Source organism: Colias eurytheme, chromosome 1 (assembly GCF_061535395.1).
Source record: "Colias eurytheme isolate Ceu_HAF_F1 chromosome 1, ilColEury1 Martin Lab GWU primary, whole genome shotgun sequence".
NCBI lineage: Eukaryota > Metazoa > Arthropoda > Insecta > Lepidoptera > Pieridae > Colias > Colias eurytheme.
Window position 1 is genome coordinate 8,966,904 of NC_142980.1, and position 21,967 is coordinate 8,988,870.

The following is a 21,967-nucleotide window of genomic DNA, read 5'->3' on the forward strand; positions in this document are numbered from 1 at the left end:
GATTTTATGTAACGATTATATTAGCATAAAAATCATTATTTTCCTCAATTACCTATGACATTCCTCTATTGATATCAATTCAGATTTTTTATGTTTTACTAACATGTTGTCAATGTTGCTCTACCAGGGCTCTATTTCAATAATTGCTTATTTGTCCGCAGTTTGTTTGTTAAACAGGTATAAAATAAGAAAGTACCTATCTATTTACTTTATATATTTTTAGAATATTTTTAGAATAGACATATAATTTATTGAACTGAATGTAAAGTTTATAGGACTTTTCTATTTTGTCTTGTTTTATTTAATAATAAAGTTTATATTTACATTTAAATATATATAGATAGCTCTTGTATTCATAAAAATTACTTCATACGTAAGAATTAATTAACGAAATTTTAGGTCATAGCTCTCAATGTGGCAGTGCCATAAAGATTTGTACAAATTATTGACTTGGTTCAATGTTGCTTTCAATAAAAAAATCGACCTAAGCCGACCGAGCCTTTTCTTATCATTCCCTATTACCTGTACAATGTGCATGCCCGTACGGTTTCCTCTTCATAAGGGGACTAATATCTGTGCTAATATTAGCTACTATGATAATACCACTCCGAACAACAAAACTCGATGGTACGCTATTGCTTTTAATAAGAAGATAAATAATAATAATGAAATAGAGATCGCCTATGATAATTTTTATTCCCCTGCTATAGCTGTTTGGTTCATTATCAATCACAATGTTTGTAAGTGGGTCCTTTACCTACCCAGCATAAGCTACCGATTACCAAAGTAAAACAATAAGTTTACAAACATATCCAGCTATCATTATGTAAATGTGCGCCGCGGCAAAATATAATGAGCAATTATATTTCTCGACATGCTTTCGGTGCAGCGTGTGACGCATGTGCGATACGCCCGGAATACATTATATCGGTCAATCTCGTATCAACAAAGCATAGGCTAAACCGTATAAGGTAGCACAGTCATCTTCCTAAAGGAAGGTCACAGACACAAGAGTCACGTAGCCCCGCTAGAGGAGGCCGCTCTGATTCACTTCCTGGTCAAATTGTGGCGCTGTGAAAAGTTTGCTAAGGTTGCTTTAGGGAAAATACACATTGCGAAGGGCATTGCTCATTTAGGATATTCACGCAGTGTCCGATGTTTTTTAACAGTTGAATAAATTATTTTCTTCAAACAATATAATATGAAACATTATTTGATTTTTGCTTGTTATTTACCTTGCTTGGTGGTATAACCTATCATGCCGCAAACGATTTCAAATGTTCTAGGATTTCATTAAAAACAACATCATAGATTAAATTCTAACAAAACTTTAATCAAACTAACTTAGATAATAAATTATGAGGTACTTAAAACATTCACTAAAACTAATAGTCGTGACTAGACATTCACAATATTTAAATTCAATAGAGAAAAATATAGTAGTCATCTTTCATGTTGGTCCTCTAAGTATTGGAGACTGGGATATTTTCAACGGTAACATAAGAATCACTCGGAGTTGTATCGCAACTCGGTGTATTCTCATACTTTTTGTATCCTCCATTGGGTACTATGTGCGGGATCTCCCAGTCTAAAGACTTCGATCGCCTTTTGTTGGGGTAGTGAATGTCGAACATTTCTGACAGATAATCCTTTCTGTAACTGTACAACCAATCGTCCGAGTTGGATCGCCTTTTCACTTCAACCGATGTACCACTACTGACTTCTTGTAATTTAGAAATACTTAAGATGCTTGATGTTCCCGAAAACTGACCCAACTGCCTTCTGCGGTACCGAGAGCGGGGCCCTTGGTAATCCAGCTGTTCCCGCCTCGCTAGCCAATAATAGTGAGCTATGGGATCCCTTGGGCCCCAATGCCGCGAGGGTCTAAATGATGACTTTAACTTCTGTAATAGAGAATATGAATAAATTATTCAAGATAATATTTCCCGTTTTTTCTTTGTTGAAAATTGCACATAAATACCATAGAAATAATTACATTTAATACTTATTTGTTGTATTAACAGTTAAAGTTGCAAGGCCTTTTCCTTTGTTAAACAGTTGCGGAATTGCGGAAAATCTAATAAATTCGCTCGAGCAGTAGGATATAAACAGATATTTCGCAAACCATATTATAATTTTAACGATACAAATGTGAATATAATTACCCCAACAATATCATACTGCACTTGTCTGGCAACGGAAAATGTGGCAAATATTATAACAATAAGGCCAAAGATTGAAGTCGCGACAATTAGGGCAGTGGAGTCCCAAGGCGGCTCGCTCCACAGGGGATCGTCTAGAAACCTCACGATGTACCACCAAATTAGAAATGGAAGAAGAATTCCAGGTGCAGCCCACCAACCCCACACCCAATACTTCATCAATTGTCTGCCAGCCAAAAATTCTACGTCTTCTGAAAGTACCTTCCAACCTAGAAGTAAATAATACGAACAATCAAATCTTATTCCACAATACTGGTAATTTCTTTTAATTTATCTTTTACTGAGACGTACCGTATATGAAAACAAAGACTAATATTTCAATAGCAGTTGTAAAGTTAATGAGGAATGGGAGTATTGTGTCTTCCAACATAGTAAGCATCGAATTATCGATCAGTGCTGCGGCAGCTATCCCGGAACCAACTAGAGAACTGCATATGGAAATGTAGCGCCACCTGTATCCACCGATACGACGGAAACGATCATAGATGGGATATAGCAAGGATATCTGAAATAAGCAACCAAAAGAATACAATAGTTTTGGAAATCAGTAATACTATGCAGAGAGTAGCAGCGATTAGTGCTGGTTAAGGTTTCTGACTTAGATTGAAGTGGCAAATGCAAAACTACTAAAAAAAGTTAAGTTAAACTAACTACTTAAAAGTAGAGTTTGATAACTTGATAAATCTGGCATTTGGTCAGTGTTTAGGATACCTATATAAGACGCATGAATACCTTTTTAGTAAGAAAACAAAAATATATATTTTATTACAACTTACCATGCTAATGATTCCAGATAAAAACAAAGTTGCGAATATAAGAAGGGGCCAAATAGCGCTCAGATTTTTATTTACAGTAATATTGTATGTTTGTGCGAGTACAGCAAAATTTGAAGTGTCATTATCACTACTTCCGAGAGCAAACCAAATAATAAGACCAAACCAAATTGTCACAATATTTATACCGACGAATGCAATTGGTGTCCTGAAAAAAATCATGAACGTTATTTTTTTTTCTGCGTAAATAGAAAAATATTTGTTTGTCTTCCAATAACAACAATACTGAAACATGTAATTAATGTTGTAGGTTTAAATTACTTATTTTATACTACTGCTATAATACATACCATTCCACATCCGAATTTGCATAAATTGAATCCCCAGCGGATATTAAGTAGCCACCAGCGACTTGAGCCGCTAACAATGCGCGAGAAATGGCAATATTCCATATCTCAGGCCTTAAGAAATTCGCCCAATCCTCTTTCTTGCTTAACCAAGCTAATCCAGCCTTATCTCCGATACAACATACTATGATAATCCATAATACTTGTAAGGCTGGCCCCAATGTGTAGAAAATTCGCTTCATAGATTTAACTGGACTGTATAGTCTGAAAATAAAATAGGTTATTAAATAAATACATACCGATGAATAATAGGTTAATTGACACATTATTTGTGCAACTGATTCTCCACCTCCCATTCGGAATACCTTGCATTAATACATTAGTATGTATCTATAAGTTATGTATTCTTGGGCATTAATATTTAATACGCCACTGGTTTATAACAATTTTCTGTAGAAAGTAGCAGATTCCTGTTGCCAGCTAACGCGCTCTTTCCTCATTCTGAGAACATTCGCAGTTGCAGTGTAAATGGTTAGAAATAGAGCGTTTTCAAATGAATTTGTAGTGTTTAATCAGTTCTATGTTCTATAGCTATACATTTGTGCTGTATCATCTATCAACAATACGATTATTTTACGCGACAATTTTGGCACTGCCAGTTACCACTATGGCAGCTGGGCATGCATATTAAAATAAGCACTAACCACTTACATTTACATATATACAGAATAATTTGAATATGCAAGTAATATAGCACTGTTAACGTACTACAAAAATATTTACAAAGCTTTGTATTATAAATTACATACTTACAGGAAAGGAAAGAGAATCCAAAGGAAAACAATTACCAATACTAATGCGGTGTAATATTCTGGTTTTTCGCTAATCGGTGCCAAGATTGTTTGACTGTAAAGTAAAGAACAATAATTATTCAGAATCGTTCATTAAAAAGTACCTACATACAGGTCGATTATTGACACACGTTCTTTTTAATGATCATATCTTTTTTATAACTTACTTGAAGCACAATGTAGCATTTTGGATAACATCCAAGTCTTGACCCTGTAAATATTAGTTTGTAAAAAACTTAATGGATGGGAAAGGTTTTCAATGAGTTCGTACGTTCTCGAGATTTGCACTTAGCCAAATTTAGGGTTAATTTTTATATCAATATAAAATATATATAATTCGTGTTTAACATAAATATGGTAAACTAGAATGTATGAAAATGATGCAATCCTGAAAGAAGGCTTATCCGGACACATTTCTGAAAACTCAAGGAACAGATTTCAAATAAGTATAAATCTTAATATCTAGACACGCTTGTAACATCCATTTTATAATAAACTCACGCCATCATCCACAAGCTCTATACAATCACTAAATGGTATTGTATTGTTTAGTGTGAACATAAAAATCGTAGCCGACACCGCCAAGTAAATAATTGCGCACACAGCACCGATGTAAGATATTAGGTGTCTGATGTATCCAATACCTGAAAATAGACATATTTTCACATTCTTAATTAAAATGTTCTCATGAGGTATGTAGAGATACATTATGTAATATTGAATTGACATTACTAAGAAAGATAAGGAATTACCTTTAAAGAAAGGCACTGCTCGCCATACACCAACAGCGTCTTGCTGGCTCAATTGTCCAGTGGCCAATTGTAGTATGACGGCTGGTAAAGCCACTATGAGCATTGCCAACGTCATAACAAGACCATAAGCCAATCCACCAAAACGGAAGCCATCTCGAGGAATGCGCCACGTGCTGTTCAAACTGTATGCAACGGCCAAAGTGCAGAGATGGGCACGCATTTGCGGCCACATTAACCATACCTATTGCAATATTATTGAATATACTGAATTATCTTGACCCATCGAGAAATTAATTATCAGCTACAAAGAGGAAGTAAAATGTTGATAGTTTTCAAGTATATTAATCATTCTTGATGATACTTAAACTTGGCACATAAACTTTCCACATGTATTTTCATCAATTAAAATATCAATGGATTTTGACAAATAATGATAGACGATTCAATATTTGTACTCCTAGTACATAGCCCTGGACATAGCCCAATAAATATCAGTGCGATATCGATGTTTCTTCATCGTATTGATAATGCGCTTATAAACAAACTAATGGCCTGTGTGTATGTGGTTGGTGTTCGGTGTTCGGTGTTCGGTGTTCGGTGTTCGTTGTTCGTTGTTCGTTGTTCGTTGTTCGTTTTTCGTTGTTCGTTGTTCGTTGTTCGTTGTTCGTTGTTCGTTGTTCGTTGTTCGTTGTTCGTTGTTCGTTGTTCGTTGTTCGTTGTTCGTTGTTCGTTGTTCGTTGTTCGTTGTTCGTTGTTCGTTGTTCGTTGTTCGTTGTTCGTTGTTCGTTGTTCGTTGTTCGTTGTTCGTTGTTCGTTGTTCGTTGTTCGTTGTTCGTTGTTCGTTGTTCGTTGTTCGTTGTTCGTTGTTCGTTGTTCGTTGTTCGTTGTTCGTTGTTCGTTGTTCGTTGTTCGTTGTTCGTTGTTCGTTGTTCGTTGTTCGTTGTTCGTTGTTCGTTGTTCGTTGTTCGTTGTTCGTTGTTCGTTGTTCGTTGTTCGTTGTTCGTTGTTCGGTGTTCGGTGTTTGGTGTTTGAATAGAATAGAATAGAAAAACATTTATTCCCAAAAAATGATACAGTTTGTGTTTGGTGTTTGGTGTTTGGTGTTTGAATAGAATAGAATAGAATAGAAAAACATTTATTCCCAAAAAATGATACAGTTTGGTGTTTGGTGTTCGGTGTTCGTTGTTCGTTGTTCGTTGTTCGTTGTTCGTTGTTCGTTGTTCGTTGTTCGTTGTTCGTTGTTCGTTGTTCGTTGTTCGTTGTTCGTTGTTCGTTGTTCGTTGTTCGTTGTTCGTTGTTCGTTGTTCGTTGTTCGTTGTTCGTTGTTCGGTGTTCGGTGTTCGGTGTTTGGTGTTTGAATAGAATAGAATAGAAAAACATTTATTCCCAAAAAATGATACAGTTTGTGTTTGGTGTTTGGTGTTTGGTGTTTGAATAGAATAGAATAGAATAGAAAAACATTTATTCCCAAAAAATGATACAGTTTGGTGTTTGGTGTTCGGTGTTCGTTGTTCGTTGTTCGTTGTTCGTTGTTCGTTGTTCGTTGTTCGTTGTTCGTTGTTCGTTGTTCGTTGTTCGTTGTTCGTTGTTCGTTGTTCGTTGTTCGTTGTTCGTTGTTCGTTGTTCGTTGTTCGTTGTTCGTTGTTCGTTGTTCGTTGTTCGTTGTTCGTTGTTCGTTGTTCGTTGTTCGTTGTTCGTTGTTCGTTGTTCGTTGTTCGTTGTTCGTTGTTCGTTGTTCGTTGTTCGTTGTTCGTTGTTCGTTGTTCGTTGTTCGTTGTTCGTTGTTCGTTGTTCGTTGTTCGTTGTTCGTTGTTCGTTGTTCGTTGTTCGTTGTTCGTTGTTCGTTGTTCGTTGTTCGTTGTTCGTTGTTCGGTGTTCGGTGTTTGGTGTTTGAATAGAATAGAATAGAAAAACATTTATTCCCAAAAAATGATACAGTTTGTGTTTGGTGTTTGGTGTTTGAATAGAATAGAATAGAATAGAAAAACATTTATTCCCAAAAAATGATACAGTTTGGTGTTTGGTGTTCGGTGTTCGTTGTTCGTTGTTCGTTGTTCGTTGTTCGTTGTTCGTTGTTCGTTGTTCGTTGTTCGTTGTTCGTTGTTCGTTGTTCGTTGTTCGTTGTTCGTTGTTCGTTGTTCGTTGTTCGTTGTTCGTTGTTCGTTGTTCGGTGTTCGGTGTTTGGTGTTTGAATAGAATAGAATAGAAAAACATTTATTCCCAAAAAATGATACAGTTTGTGTTTGGTGTTTGGTGTTTGGTGTTTGAATAGAATAGAATAGAATAGAAAAACATTTATTCCCAAAAAATGATACAGTTTGGTGTTTGGTGTTCGGTGTTCGTTGTTCGTTGTTCGTTGTTCATTGTTCATTGTTCGTTGTTCGTTGTTCGTTGTTCGTTGTTCGGTGTTCGGTGTTCGGTGTTCGGTGTTCGGTGTTCGGTGTTCGGTTTTCGGTGTTCGGTGTTCGGTGTTCGGTATTCGGTGTTCGGTGTTCGGTGTTCGGTGTTCGGTGTTCGGTGTTCGGTGTTCGGTGTTCGGTGTTCGGTGTTCGGTATAGAAAAAAATGTTGTGTGGTTTTATGAAACCACGGTAAAAGTGAAACTGTTCGAACGGTTCCGAACACTGCTTTGTGTAGCGCATGTCGCGTGACGGTCGGCTGCCGAGTAGGTATACCTACTCGGCAGCCGACCGTCACGCGACATGCGCTACACAGACCAAAAAGTTTGAGACGATGTAATAAAAGTTTCACTTTAAAAATTATAGAAAATTTTAATTAATTTCTTACCTTATCGACTATAGATGAAAATTATATAAATTAACAAAAATCATATTTTGCAAATTGAAAAATGGAATAATTTTATAAAATTAGTGTATTGTCATCGGTCCTCTATAAATCTACAAAGTTTGAACGAAATCTGGCCGTTTAAAGTGGGTCCAAATCGCGCCCCAAGAAGTCGGTTACAAACAAACATACAAACATACAGATGAAACTAATATAAAGCGTGTAAAAACACGACTTGTAGGTATTGTACCTTATTTAATAAAAAAAATGGGGAATACGCATAACTTAAGTGCAATTTAACACAGCATTTATCATTTGTCTACCTGTCGACCCCTATGCGAAACCCGATCATAAATTTAGATTGACAATTATGTAAATAGCACAAAGCACCATCTATTTATTTACAGATCACAAAAAAAACAGATATTACCTTTAATTTATAGAAGTCAATCATTATGAAAACCAACACAAATCACATAATAACAATCCTCCGAACTGATGTGCAAGAAATGTGTGACATTTGGTGCCTGTTCTAGATATAGTTAAGATAAAGATATCGACTACAACGGACGAATCTTTCGACGTTTTGATATGAAAGTGAAGTGTCTCTCTTGCTTGTTTACACAAAGATAATAAACTACGATTGCTAATCTAATACACCAGCACTGACCAATTCACACATACCATGCTAATTGTAAATAATAACTACTTTGTTTTATTGATCAACGAAGATATTATATTTTATAATTATTATGACCGTAATTGTTTACTCTCACACACAATTATTGCTCTCAATTTGCGATGAATATAATATGAACAGTAAGTATACTGCATCCGAGTTAATTTACAAGTGCTTTACGTGTACAGCACACGTACACACGTTACATTTTTAATTTTTTACGATCCAGCAATTAATAGTTCCTTATAATATGAACGACTAGCTTTCCGCCTGCGGCTTCGCCCGCGTTTTCAAAGAAAAACCCGCATAGTTCCCGTTGCCGTGGGATTTCCGGGATAAAACCTAGCCTATGTTACTCGTGGATAATGTAGCTTTCGAATGGTGAAAGAATTTTTAAAATCGGTCCAGTAGTTTATGAGCCTATTCATTACAATCAAACAAACAAATAAACAAACAAACAAACAAAGTTTTCCTCTTTATAATATTAGTGTAGATGTATTGTGTAAAAGGCATATTCGGGTCTCGTTATTCGTAGCTTTTTCAGTCAACTTTGCCAGCTCAACAATTACATGTTTGATTGATTTATTTTATTAAGTAGCTAGGTAGGTAGTGAATAAAAGAAAATATATTTCTAAGACTTTATTTCAAAACTTCTTAGCCTATTCTGTTACATTAAAATAATTTTATAGATAGAGAAATCTAAAGTGCATCCAACGTCAAATGATTGAATTGAATTTTACATAATGAAACGACATGGGAATGGTACAATGGTGAATCTTAATAAAAATGATTTCTTTATATTATGCCGTTTTGTCTTAATTCGAAAGGTTTAAACAAAATATTTCTTTTTTACAATTTATTAAGTACTTGCGTCCCAAAGAGTTATGGAGTGTAACAGATTTTGCAGGAAAAGAATGTCGTTATCTGCCTTCACAATCGACCGAGTTTTATGTATGAAGATAGAGCATTAGATACAATTATATGTTATTAGTATAGAAGGTAATTAACCACACGACGACAATCGAGCAAAAATAGATCTTTCCTTTAATTGCATACGCCTAGATATAATACGCAATCAGCTCAATCCTCCCCACTTTGCAATGATTTTTGCTCGACGTCCATTTTTAATCTAACATTTAGTCACATTGAACATCAAGATTGAATTTCAACTAGTTAACTGCACATCGATTCTACTGTTAAATTGTAATACATAAAATGTTACACGGTTAGATTTACGACATCGATTGGAAACAACACCGTCGAATATTCTTATAGTTTTGCAAGCAAATAATAATACAATAATGGGATAAACGCAATATCTAAGTGATACTAAATAAATGAAATTTATACAAATAAGACTAAATAAATATATCCACAGAAATTCTCTAAATTTATAAATGCGAAGTTTTTAGCGATATGAAATGTTTGTTATTTATTAAGAACTAGAGGTCCGCCCCGGCTTCGCCCGTGGTACATATTTCGCAATAAAAGGTAGCCGATGTCCTTTCTCGGGTATCAAAATATCTCCATACCAAATTTCATGCAAATTGGTTCAGTAGTTTAGGCGTGATTGAGTAACAGACAGACAGACAGACAGAGTTACTTTCGCATTTATAATATTAGTATGGAAGTATGGATGTTAAATGGGAAAAACCAAAATTATGATTATGAAAATATGTATGAATATTTTCTATAAACTCAACTCAAAAAAAACCTTTTCTTTGTGTACAAAAGAAGTTCCAGAAAACTTACGCATTTATATTATAATACTTAACTTAAAATTAAAATTCGGTACAGGAGAATATAAACAATATAATACAAATTGGGGAAATAATAAGCAGTGATACTATGCTAGAATTTCGCTGATTTTACTGTTCTATAATTATTTTTTATTAGATCTTGGGGATTAATTTACCGTTTTCATTCAGAATGACTTCATATAATCCTTACCTTTACATTCATTTTTAATCAAGAATGTATGAATGAAATCAGGGAAATTCTAACATTTTTACACAAAGACTGACAAAGATAACATATATTTCACGATATTATATTAGACACAGATAATAACGAATACACAACATTGATTTTACCTTTATTACATCTAGATATTACGATTATACATCAATACTACGATGAATATATAGTTGAAGAATCGAAATCAAATTCTATGATAATTACGAATAACAAAAATATAGGTGTATTAAAGCAATTAGAGGAACATTAGCAATAATGTATGAAACTTAATTAGTAATTCGCAGATTTAAATAATCGCAGAACCTATATGAAAAAGAGAAACGATAATAAATTTACAACTAATTACAAAGTAAAATATTCGATGCTCAATTTTCCGCATTAAGAACTCTACCCCCTACAACGTACTATGACCGTAAGAGGAAGGTATTAGGATCGGAAAGCTTGTGCTAATCGGTAATATATCGATCTAGTGGGCATAGTCTCATACTTTTCAATACAAATAACCATTTTTTGCCTGACACATTCCTGTTACGGTCATAGTAGTTGTAGTGGGTAGAATCCTTAAATATTATTGATTCAAATTTCATTCGAAAATTTAGGAATCACCAAAGTTTAAGAATAACGCGATTTATCTATCCTCAATTTTGCAGAAGACAATATATAATAATAAAAATAAAATGCTTGAATGATTTATAATTATTGGAAATAATGCAATAAAATGCCGCTCCTGTGAGAAATATTTGAAGGTAATGTTTTCAATTTTGAGATTAAAAAAAAAATAATTTTAGGCGAGCATCAAAAAACTAAACATTTTCCAAGTTAACTTCGCGTTAAAAGTACGCAATGAATATGCCGAGTCCATAGTAGCGCCTATCGTTATAATGTAATAGATATAATCGGAACCATAGCCAAGTATTTTCTCATTGTCTTATATTATTCCTTTTAATGATGCCAATTTTGAAGCTTTACCGTAGTCCTCGTGAAAACGGCATATTATTAAAATCTCATATTTAAATATTAGTTGTTCACTTAGATATGGAAAATAAATTACTTATGTCATTTTTTTTTACAATTCTTAGTTGTGTTATAGGAAATTTAATGACGCCTTGTGAAAGATCCGAGCTATAATGATTAGCGAATATAAATTTGTGACATTTTTTTATTATAGTTCATATTATTATGATGAAATTTTAGTTTTTTATTAAATTAAAATATTACTTACTGCAAAGGTTCCATAACCTAGCCTTATTGACTCTATAAATTATGATCACAATTACGAGCACTATGTAATGGACGTTGTGTAGTTTCAAATGTGCGATTGTACGTAGTTAAATTTGAGTTAATATTTAATATTTACAAGCGACTTACGACTGTAAGATGAGCTTGTTATTGTTTTTTTTACAATGTAATTTTGATTCAATTTTAATTATGACTTTAAGATGTAATCTTTAAAGTACATAAAAATTAAAATTACAAATTATCATTGCATCGTTCATTACAACCACATCGAATTCCCGATTTGTTTATATCCATTACAAACTTTCAGAATATCTATATAAAAAGCGTATGAAAGTAAATAACAATTGTAGATTAGTCGAAGTTGCTAATTAATATTCTCAAACGTTACAATATAAGAAAGTAAAATATGGAGGGATAGCCAGTCGATAGTTATAATAGTACATATTTATTTATATAAAAATTATAAAACGTGCTGTTTTTAGATCATCAGTTTTTGTATAACAAATGTTTATTAATTTATAAGACTTAAATAAGGAAGTAACAATTTTCTCTTCTTTTTTATTATTCGTTTTATTTGCAAAAGTAGAGCCAGGGGAAGTTATTTCGACTTCGATTATAATTAAGTGAAAGAGTTAACAGATTTAGCAAAAGGTAACTGATACTCTCAAATTATATAATATAAAAAATAATAATGGAAGGGCGCTCTTGGGCGCTTTGGGAAGAAGCGAACGAAACACAGGAGCATTCTGATCCTACTAAACTTCCTTCTGAGAGCGGGTCAGCAGTTCGAGCCGGAACTAGGAGTTAGGTACAATGTGGCTCGGCTGTCACGTATTTTACGTAAAACCTTACTTACTAAGCACCATACCGTCTCGCCCTACCCTGCGCAATTTTATATACAGTCTGTCCTTATCGATACTATTCCTATTTACGCGATCTAGGGCCGTTTTTAATTCACAAATTAAACTTCACGCTTTTTACATTTCAGTTTCGAAAAATGTTCCTATCATTGGGTTCACATATTGGCAATAATTGAAAAAAAAGTGTGTCAGAAGTGAAACTTCTTTGGCAAGATTCAAAGGTAGCAAATTCATTACTCCATGACGAGACGGTATGCCATGACCTTCAAAATTTTACTCCTAAAGAAGTTTCACTTCAACAATGGAACTCAACTGTGACTGTTTGCTGCGTGTATATAGTTGGGTGTACGTTTAGAATGCGTGCGCGTTGCGGCAGACTCCGCAGCCGAGCGCGAACTCCTCGCCGGTGGGCGGGTGCTGCACGTGCAGCGGGCACTCGTCTGTTGTGCCTGGTAGCTGCTCGCCTTTGGGCCCTGGAACGTTTATATGAACGGACTTTATATAAAAAGGTACTATTTGAATTGTTTTTTGGTTTTAACGCAGGTTAGAAGTTAGAAGCTTTAGTGGAAACATGCGAGTGAAAGGCTTTTAATTATTGTGTTAAATTTATTAAGCTATTGCATAGCTTCTATCGCGGGCCTTGAGCGCGGGGACCGAATCCAGAAATTCCGTAACGAAAAAACCTCACGCTCCCCACTCCGACGGGCGCGGTGTGGCTTGAAGGCATAGCATGCAATAGCTTTACCGCGGCAGTCCTCGAGTGCCACACGTCTTTTTTTGTATTGTAACTATAAGCTCAAATCAAGACAAATATAGCACAAGTATAATACACGACTACATACCTAGTATAAAACAAAGACGCTTTGCGCCGTCGATGCGTCTATAGGCTTAGATCATTAAAATTACTGATTTTAATGGCGTTATTTTTTAATACAGTGACGAAAAAGGAAAGTTTTAGTATATAATATGTTAGGTTTTAGAGAAAGTGGGCGAGGCCGCAGACGAAAAGTTAGTTTTACTATTAAAATTGATAGTTTGGAACGGGAATTGTACTCGTATTATTGCACTAAACATATTTCTATGTATGCATTAGAAACTTGAATGGTTAATTGCATAGAATGATACCTAGAATTAGATACGTTTGAAATGATATTGATAACATTATATTATGAGTAATACAAAGGAATAAGAATTCCTTTACCTGCTGGGCATTGTGGTAGTAGGTGACGAGGGATGTTAGTCACGCGTTGGAAGTCGTCATGGCACGCATTGCAGAAGTGGGAAGTGCCGAAACAGAAGAATACAGCGACCTATAACATGAATATTGCACGTTTAATTAGTAGGTTTTTTCAAAGTTTCATAGTTATTGGATTCTTTGATTTATACATGTACTTTGTTCAACTATTGAGATTTAAATCCTGATATTTTAGTAATCCTCAATAGCAAACATTGGAAAGGACTTAGCGAATATAATTTTCATGTTCGAACAATAAAATTAATGTTCTTAGCTCAAAAAATAAATAATTAAATATTCCTTCTTTTATATAATACTTTTTAAGCTATTGCATAGCTTCTATCGCGGGTCTTGAGCGCGGGGAACGAATCGAGAAATTCCGTAACGAAAAAACCTCACGCTCCCCGCTCCGACGGGCTCGGAGGTGTGGCTTGAAGGCATGCTATGTAATAGCTTTACCGCGGCAGTCCCCGAGTGCCACACGTCTTTTTTTCTTTTATATGGTACAGAATCAAACCTAAATATGTTCCTTACCGAGCAGCAGTATCGGCACTTGTATTCAAGGAAGTCAGAGCCATGCTTGGAGCAGATCCTAGCTCCAGCCACATCACTGCAGGCACCGCAGACCAGCTCTTTGGGGTCCCAGGAACTGTTCGACTCCGCTTCACAACGGGCCAAACCGCCGAAATAGGCCTGTGGACGAACATAAAATTTATATTTTTAGTCGTAAACGTGTTCTATGCGAGATTGGATATGAAATTGTTAATTTGGTCAATATTTATGAATAATTATTAATCATTATTGCAAGAGAAACTGCAAGGTTTAAAAGATATAAGTAGCAAGCTTCTTGCAAAAGGAAGTGTAAAGTTTGAGAAAATAGAAAATTGTGCATTGGTTAAAGTAGAGACCATAAAACTTGAACATCTGTATGAGTCGTATAGGACTAATATTTTACAAACAAATAACATTAAAATATTTAGTGATCTCGCTTATAAAGTAATTTATTTTTTTACGTACCTTGTCGCACTTATGGCACACATAGTACGCATATCTCTCCATGGCGTACCCCGCGGGGTCCACCAATGTCTTGCCTTTAGAGCTGCTGGCCAGACCCTCATACTCCAGCCTCATCAGGGCCTTGCGCCGTACTTCCTCTCGGAGCTTGCGTATTGGCCCGAGGTGGTCGTCGAGAGTCCAGTGTACTATGTCCTCCTGAATAGGAAATTTAAGGGGAAGTCGTAAAGAATGTATTTCGTATGTTTTCGCCTAGGTACCGCTAAGGTAGAAATTTCACGATTCAAATAAAATCTGTATTCCAGATTCTTAATGTCATGTAATTTTGATAATAAAAAAAAAACATTAAAATTGCTCATATATATATTATGAATTTCTAAAAGATAAATGCTACTTACTTTGCATATGGGGCATTTCGAAAACGAGAAGGTGATTCGAGGTCCATTCCACTTATTTTGGAGTACTTTTCTGCAGCAGTGTAGATGGAATACGTGGCCGCAGGATAGCTGTTATAAAATACGATTAGATTAAATTAGACGTATTTCATAAAAGAAGTCACTCATATTGACCAAGAGTCTAAAATTATATCGTGAAAAGAGAGACATTTTTTTTTAATATGCTAAAACATAATGCTTTTAATAGCTTAGTGCAACTAAATACCTTTTCAAAAATTTTCAACTGCTTATTACGGCGAACACCTTCCCATAATTTTACACACCAAATTCCTAACCCAATAGTAAGCCAAGCACGTACCTGTATAGCAGGTGCAGCCTGCAACGGATCAGTAAAGCAGATCATGCACATATCGTCCGCGTCCTGCCGTAACGTATGTGCTCCAGCACACCCGAACAGGCACGGCAGGCACGTCCGCTCGCCGCGAACGCCGCCGCAGATGTGACCGCACGGCAGGATGCGCGCGCACGCTTCGCGACCGTACTCCTGTTTGTAGGGTAGTTACAAGTTTATAGGGTATTCTAAGTTAAGTTGTTGGAATATGTTTTAAATAAGTATTACAAAGAAATTTGAAATTGAAAAAATATATAAATATTAAAAAAAAATCACATTATTTATTGAAATAACAATATTTTAAGGAACTATGAAAAAGCATGGAAACTAGTGGCTCAAGAATTACATGTATTTATTAAATTAGCCAAGACAACAAAAATATCACAATGACGTAAGTATTCGCTTATTAAAAGAAAAAAAACATAAAAAAATATAATCACATGGAACGTATCCTATTCCTCCGTAAAATATGAATAAGTCTACATTTTGATCATACCTGGCATTGTGCATCTGCGCACACGTTGCCAATAGCGAGCAATCCGGAATTGCCGCGAGTGCCGCAGAAGCGACAAACACCAGCCAAGCTCTTGGTACTGCACACCACCTCCCCAGGTTCGCACACCGCCACGGAACGGAACTCAGCCAAGCCCTTGAGGGTTCGCCGGTCCACGAGAAGCAGGAGCCAGAATAGCTTGGCTCGACCGCAACCCTCGTGGATGTCAACGCGGATCGCGCTTTCTTCTTCTTTGCAAATCTGCAAAACAAATTATCAATATTATTTGTGCAAATCAGAATATGCGCCATTTTTCCAACTAATTAAAGCTGTTCAAACTTTATTACCTGTCGGTGGTGAGTTCTTGCTGCTCTGTTAAGATGTAAGAATCGGTCGCACTCCGAGCACAGAGGGCCACAAGTGCGGCAATCGATAACCGCTGGGGTGATGCCATCGTCGTGGTTCACGCAGAACTGGCGGGAGTCCGCTATCGAGTCGCGGTTACGAGAGTCGCGACCGGAGTTGTTTATCCTGAAATATGTATATTATTACTACAAACTCTTACTTTTAATCGCTCGTTTTTGCAGTAGTAGAAAAATAAGTTTTCTATTATGAGTAGGCTATGTGATACAGTTTCAGATAAAAAAATAAAATAAAACGAACATATAAAATTAAAATGTGACTTGAGGAAGATGAAGGTTAGTTGCAAAATTATAAAATAGAATCCAATTAAAATATGAAACATTCTTCATTTTAGAAAAAAAAATCGACTTACAGATCCATGTATTCTTGTTCGCAAATGCACAATGCAGCTAAAGCCAACCAAATCGTTGGTTGAGCGATGCACCTCTGAGGGCGACGATCCATTTCTTCCATATCAGCCACGGACTTTACGTATTCAGCGAGAGCCATGCGCGTGGCTGTGCCCCAAGCAGGCGATACTCTATCCTGAAATATAATAACAGTTAATATAATATTAAGTAAGCTTTTTTATTTATGCTGTGGATGGTCATTTTCTGGATTATCACAGATTTTACATAAATAGTTCAAATAACATGTATTTTCACTACACAACGATAAAATAGTATTGCGTTAAATGCGAAAATTTTATTAATTACTGTAAGTTAAGGGTGCGTATAAAGCAAAATTACCAATCTTCTATTAGATGATACGTGTAATATTCAAGACCAAATCTAAAAAATAAAATATATATCAAACTAGATGATATGTTCAACGATTCTGTTTAATCAAAAACATAAAATATTAAAAGTTACTCGATAAAAAAAAACACCAAGTTAGCTCTAATTTTCACACTTTTACGTTTTCTACTTGACATGGTAATACTTATTATGATTTTTTTTTCATAAACAATTATTTTAAAACATTTGCAAGATATTTGTCAGAGCATTTTGTGTAATTACTTTTAGTTTTGGTTTTATCTGCGATAAACCACTTTTGGCGCTCTTTTTTTCTCGAGATAAACGTTTGGTTTTGTCACGATAAAAGTGGTTTATCGCAGATAAAACCAAAACTAAAAGTAATTACACAAAATGCTCTGACAAATATCTTGCAAATGTTTTAATATAATTGTTTATGAAAAAAAAATCATAATAAGTATTACCATGTCAAGTAGAAAACGTAAAAGTGTGAAAATTAGAGCTAACTTGGTGTTTTTTTTTTATCGAGTAAATTTTAATATTTTATGTTTTTGATTAAACAGAATCGTTGAACATATCATCTAGTTTGATATATATTTTATTTTTTAGATTTGGTCTTGAATATTACACGTGTACCATCTAATAGAAGATTGGTAATTTTGCTTTATACGCACCCTTAAATAAATAATATATATACGTATAGTGTATATAAATACAATTTTATAGGGACCTCACCTCAGCCATATCAGTAAGAAGTCTGACAACAATCTGAGCATGGTTCCTGGTGGTTTCTCCCCTCATGAACCAGGCGGCAGGTGGGGCTGGAGTCACGGTGCTGCCCATCGTCACCGTGTTGGACGATGCCCCACTTGCACCTTTGACTTTCACTTGCACTGTCACCGCTTTGCCCACGTAGCACACGAGGTGATCCAGTAATGTCACGCTAAAAATTGGGCAAAATATGCATGAGGAAGTAATCCTATTCACTTCAGAATTAATTTAAAAGCAATGGATAGGATAGGATAGGAATGTCAAGTCTATATATACCACTTGTTTTTTATTTGTTAAACTTACGTTGATTCATATCCTGCACCTAAATCTGCACCATAGTTGATAGCAGCTAACATCTTCTGTGGTGGTACTTCAAATATCATTCTTCGCAAGAGCGATAATACCTAGAAATAGAAAAAATATATATATAAGGATCATCATAGACAAAAAAATTGCTTATAAAATGTATAGTTATGTCAATATAATAATTACCTGGCGTTGTACACGTTCACTGCCTGTGTGAAGCAGAGCCAACAGGTCAGCCAATAATTCTGTACGCTGTGCCAGATGGGAACGCCCGGCCACGCTACCGCTAAGTGCCAAGAGCTAAAACAATTTCATTTTTGTATTATAAAGATACCGTATAGAAAAACCATAGTTTTTATCCTGTCAGAAGAAAGCAATTAAAATACCCCTGAGTAATAGGAGTGGTAAAGATGAATGGCATTTTAAATTGTGATCATACCAATGAAAGCATTTCAAAGCAGTAATTGTCCTGTTGATGTGTCAGTCTGGGCTGGGCTTCATCGTCAGTTCTATCGATGGCTTCAGCGCAAAGTAAGGCTGTCTCCCAGTCGTCTCGTACGCGCGAAGCTTCGCAACCGATCGCACATACAATATGCGCCATAACCTAGTAATCATTTCATATAAAATTTACAATTTAAAGGCAATCTAATGTACAATTTTTCCTACTGATTACTTCTAACGTCCTATTGACAGTATCTGAATTATTTTATTGAAACACGAAACTTATATAATTGCATTATAGAACTAGCCTGTTTTTGTAGCGATGTCAATTTATGTCCTGCGAACAGTATACCGACGACGTGTTCACGCAGATCACTGTCATCTCCTGTGCCTTCTCCGACCACTATACCGTCAGCGTCGCCAGTATGCTCCCATTCCAGAAGCTTCCCAAATACCTAGTAACAAAATAGTTATTTAGGAGACGAAATAAAACGTATTTAAGGCTAATTTTGTTTGACATTTTGTTTATATGTGTACAAAACGTACATATAATCAATCAAATATTTTGGAGACACAAAATATTCATTCCCTATACTTAATAGACATAAATTTATAAATTAAAGAGATTGAAAATGGCAGCTATCCTATTTGTTTCTCGGTACCTCAATATTTCCGTCTATTTTTACACGTATAGGCAATCGTTTAATACTGGGGTGTTTGCCAGCTGAGCGTCAAATTCAATCTCTATCTTTATTTTATAAGTAATACATACTTGTGAAGTGAGCAAGCGGAACACACGCAGCGTATCCTTCTCAGTTAGCGAATGTAGGGGGTGTGTTTGCACGCACTGCAACGGGTTCAACTGCGGCCCGCTAAGTACACGCACTTGTCGAACACGCACTGCGGGGTCCGGCCCGCGGAGCTCACAACGTACACGCACTGATGTACTTGATGATCCTATATATACAAAAAACTTCATAATAAATAATTTATTACAAATTGACTAGGACTAGGACAGCCTGTAAAGCCACCTTATTTAAATGACACAATCATAACAGAAATATAGTATAATCTTAAATTTAATAATAATTTAAGTTAAAATAACTTAATTTATTATTGTGAATGTCATCCTATTTTTAAAATTAATCATTCCTAAAGCAAATTTCTTAGGAAACAATACAAACTGTTCTAACTATGCACGATGATTTAGATATACTTACGGGGTATTATGTAGCAAACCCAATGAGCGTTTTTAGTGTCCACATCAACATCCATCATTTGAAGCAGATCAGTCGATCCAGTGCTGTACCAGAACGTCACCATCTGAGTTTTCGTCTAAAACATGAATATTTCAATGTTAATACAATGTTATTGTAGTCAATAGAAACAGTTGGTAATAATTTAAAAGTAAAACGCAAAAAAATAATACTCAAAAGTATCAATTTTGTATAAAAAGGAGCTGTTTATAAAACAACCATAAAGTTGTGTACTTACAGCAGGATCTCTAGTATTATCTATGTGGATGCAGATAATATGGGGTTTGTCTTCAGCAGAACCGCCAGTATAAGTGATCTGGATCCATTTGGTTTTATTCTTGTCTTCATCGCCGGATTCCCAAAATGTCTCGGTGCTATTGTCAGTAAGAGCACCGGCCATTCCTTGTCTCGAAGAAACGGTAATCGTGCACCAACCGGTCACGTCTGGGCAACTCCATACATAATTCTGTGGCTTTAAATAGAAAATAAATTTTATAGAATTTCTTAAATTGATTATGGGTAGTAATATCATGATATTATGTAAAAGTGATACCTTGTTGTAGTAGCTTTGATAGCTTTCATGTAAAGCTCCCAGCAGACCGTCTTCGTAAGCGCCGTCTTCAGTATGAGAAAGAATCTTGCTGATAACGCTAAATACTTGCGATCTAATTCCGAGCAGCATTAAAAGGGGAGAACAGATTTTGTTTTTTAAAATATCCAACTCAAGACATTTATTTATTCCATTGACTTCGGTTAGAAGCACTTTTGAATCGTCAAAATACAGAAAATTAATACTTAACACCGGTTTGGAGAGCAGTTTCTACATCGTATGATATCACGCACATGGTACATTTAGAAACTATATTATTCACACACTCCGTCTGTCAAATTCAAACTCAAACATTTATTTCAATTAGACTTATTGACGTGACAACGTCTTATAATTCGATAGAGCCGCCTGCACGCACGAAACAACATGACTCATGCGGCGTTACTGAGGCGTTCCATGTTAGGCTTAAAGTGCGAGCGTGAGCGCGGAACGAGCGACAAAGAAGCACAATCGGACGTTGTCATGTTCAACTATCGTCAGTAAACTTTACAGACAACCAATTTTTTTAGAAACACTTTCGAATCGTCATTGAACGGATTACTTGATTCAACTTCAAAAGCCTTATATGAACACTTCTGACATATTTAATCTAATTTGAATTCACAAACTGCAAACTGCCCGGTCTCCCGAGTTACTCACCTGTGTAAGAAGGCGCGGTCATGTTGCGAGTACTGCAGCTCCCAGCAGCGCACCGCCTGCAGGTTGGCAGCACTGCCCGGCGGCAGCGAGGGTGCGAGCGCGCTGATCGAGCCGAGGAACGCGTGGAACGCGGCACGGGCGCCGCGTGCAGCCCGCCCGCCGGGGCACAGCGCGGACGTCGCCGCGGTGGGGGTGATGCCGCGGCTTGCGTCCTGCAGTACGTTCTGGAACGATAGCCTCAACACGTACTGCTGTGTCACTACATAACTGTACACCTAATATACTAAGGGCCGATTTTTTAATGCTTGGATAAAACTTATCCGTCCAATAAAGTATGACACAATAATATTAAAATGTCACGTAAACGTATACAGGCAATTAGAATACGTTTTTAAAATGGTAGATTTATAGATTATTCGACGAATAAGAATTAAATAGGTTATTAGAATATACAGAAATATATATCAATGACACTTAATCAATAATAATTTGTACAAAAGCAAATTTTACAGTTTTAGTATGTCTACGTGTACAGCATTAGTACGTGATGTAATTAAAATCCAAATGTATCGTAAAGTGTCGAAAAAAACATAGAACTCGAATAAGATTTATTGCCCGAAAGAGATTGTTTTAATCAATAAGGCTGCCTATTGTACACTTTCCATGTTCATGTTTTCCATTTATTTATCTGTTGTTATTACTTGTTATTTACTTACAATGAAGTGTAAAATGTAATAAATAAATTATGAAATAACTGAGTGTCAATTATTATTCTCG

The 21,967-nt window shown here is 35.6% G+C and overlaps 2 protein-coding genes across 2 annotated transcripts in view; both read right to left on the reverse strand.

The window, feature by feature from the left end:
• Positions 1 to 1,323: 1,323 nt before the first annotated feature.
• Positions 1,324 to 8,292, reverse strand: LOC149911149 (sodium- and chloride-dependent glycine transporter 1-like). The gene is made up of 10 exons (XM_090110929.1): positions 8,159 to 8,292; positions 4,946 to 5,186; positions 4,695 to 4,837; positions 4,361 to 4,404; positions 4,156 to 4,248; positions 3,346 to 3,606; positions 2,999 to 3,203; positions 2,514 to 2,727; positions 2,166 to 2,431; positions 1,324 to 1,904 (listed from the first exon to the last, which is right to left on the reverse strand). The coding sequence occupies exons 1-10, from the start codon at positions 8,180 to 8,182 to the stop codon at positions 1,464 to 1,466; spliced, it is 1,932 nt and encodes a 643-aa protein (XP_089967055.1). The 5' UTR covers positions 8,183 to 8,292; the 3' UTR covers positions 1,324 to 1,463.
• Positions 8,293 to 12,075: 3,783 nt separating this feature from the next.
• hiw (MYC binding protein highwire) overlaps positions 12,076 to 21,967 on the reverse strand; it is a 72,445-nt gene continuing 62,553 nt past the window's right edge. The window contains exons 56-74 of the mRNA XM_090103489.1: positions 21,191 to 21,414; positions 20,495 to 20,606; positions 20,180 to 20,413; positions 19,906 to 20,020; positions 19,458 to 19,642; positions 18,994 to 19,140; positions 18,684 to 18,848; positions 18,431 to 18,544; positions 18,242 to 18,342; positions 17,903 to 18,110; positions 16,786 to 16,958; positions 16,358 to 16,541; positions 16,014 to 16,271; positions 15,485 to 15,670; positions 15,130 to 15,237; positions 14,735 to 14,929; positions 14,252 to 14,410; positions 13,685 to 13,793; positions 12,076 to 12,956 (exon numbers count right to left, since the gene is read on the reverse strand). Of these exons, the coding sequence (XP_089959615.1) occupies positions 12,835 to 12,956; positions 13,685 to 13,793; positions 14,252 to 14,410; positions 14,735 to 14,929; positions 15,130 to 15,237; positions 15,485 to 15,670; positions 16,014 to 16,271; positions 16,358 to 16,541; positions 16,786 to 16,958; positions 17,903 to 18,110; positions 18,242 to 18,342; positions 18,431 to 18,544; positions 18,684 to 18,848; positions 18,994 to 19,140; positions 19,458 to 19,642; positions 19,906 to 20,020; positions 20,180 to 20,413; positions 20,495 to 20,606; positions 21,191 to 21,414 (3,099 nt within the window). The 3' untranslated portion in view covers positions 12,076 to 12,834. The remainder of the gene's footprint in view (positions 12,957 to 13,684; positions 13,794 to 14,251; positions 14,411 to 14,734; positions 14,930 to 15,129; positions 15,238 to 15,484; positions 15,671 to 16,013; positions 16,272 to 16,357; positions 16,542 to 16,785; positions 16,959 to 17,902; positions 18,111 to 18,241; positions 18,343 to 18,430; positions 18,545 to 18,683; positions 18,849 to 18,993; positions 19,141 to 19,457; positions 19,643 to 19,905; positions 20,021 to 20,179; positions 20,414 to 20,494; positions 20,607 to 21,190; positions 21,415 to 21,967) is intronic.

Coding starts and splice junctions, on each gene's coding strand:
- LOC149911149 (XM_090110929.1), bottom strand. CDS start 8,182: ATGATTGACTTCTATAAATTAAAG. Junction 5,187..8,158: donor TTGACTTCTATAAATTAAAG/GTAATATCTGTT, acceptor ATATTGCAATAG/GTATGGTTAATGTGGCCGCA. Junction 2,432..2,513: donor AGTCTTTGTTTTCATATACG/GTACGTCTCAGT, acceptor ATTTACTTCTAG/GTTGGAAGGTACTTTCAGAA.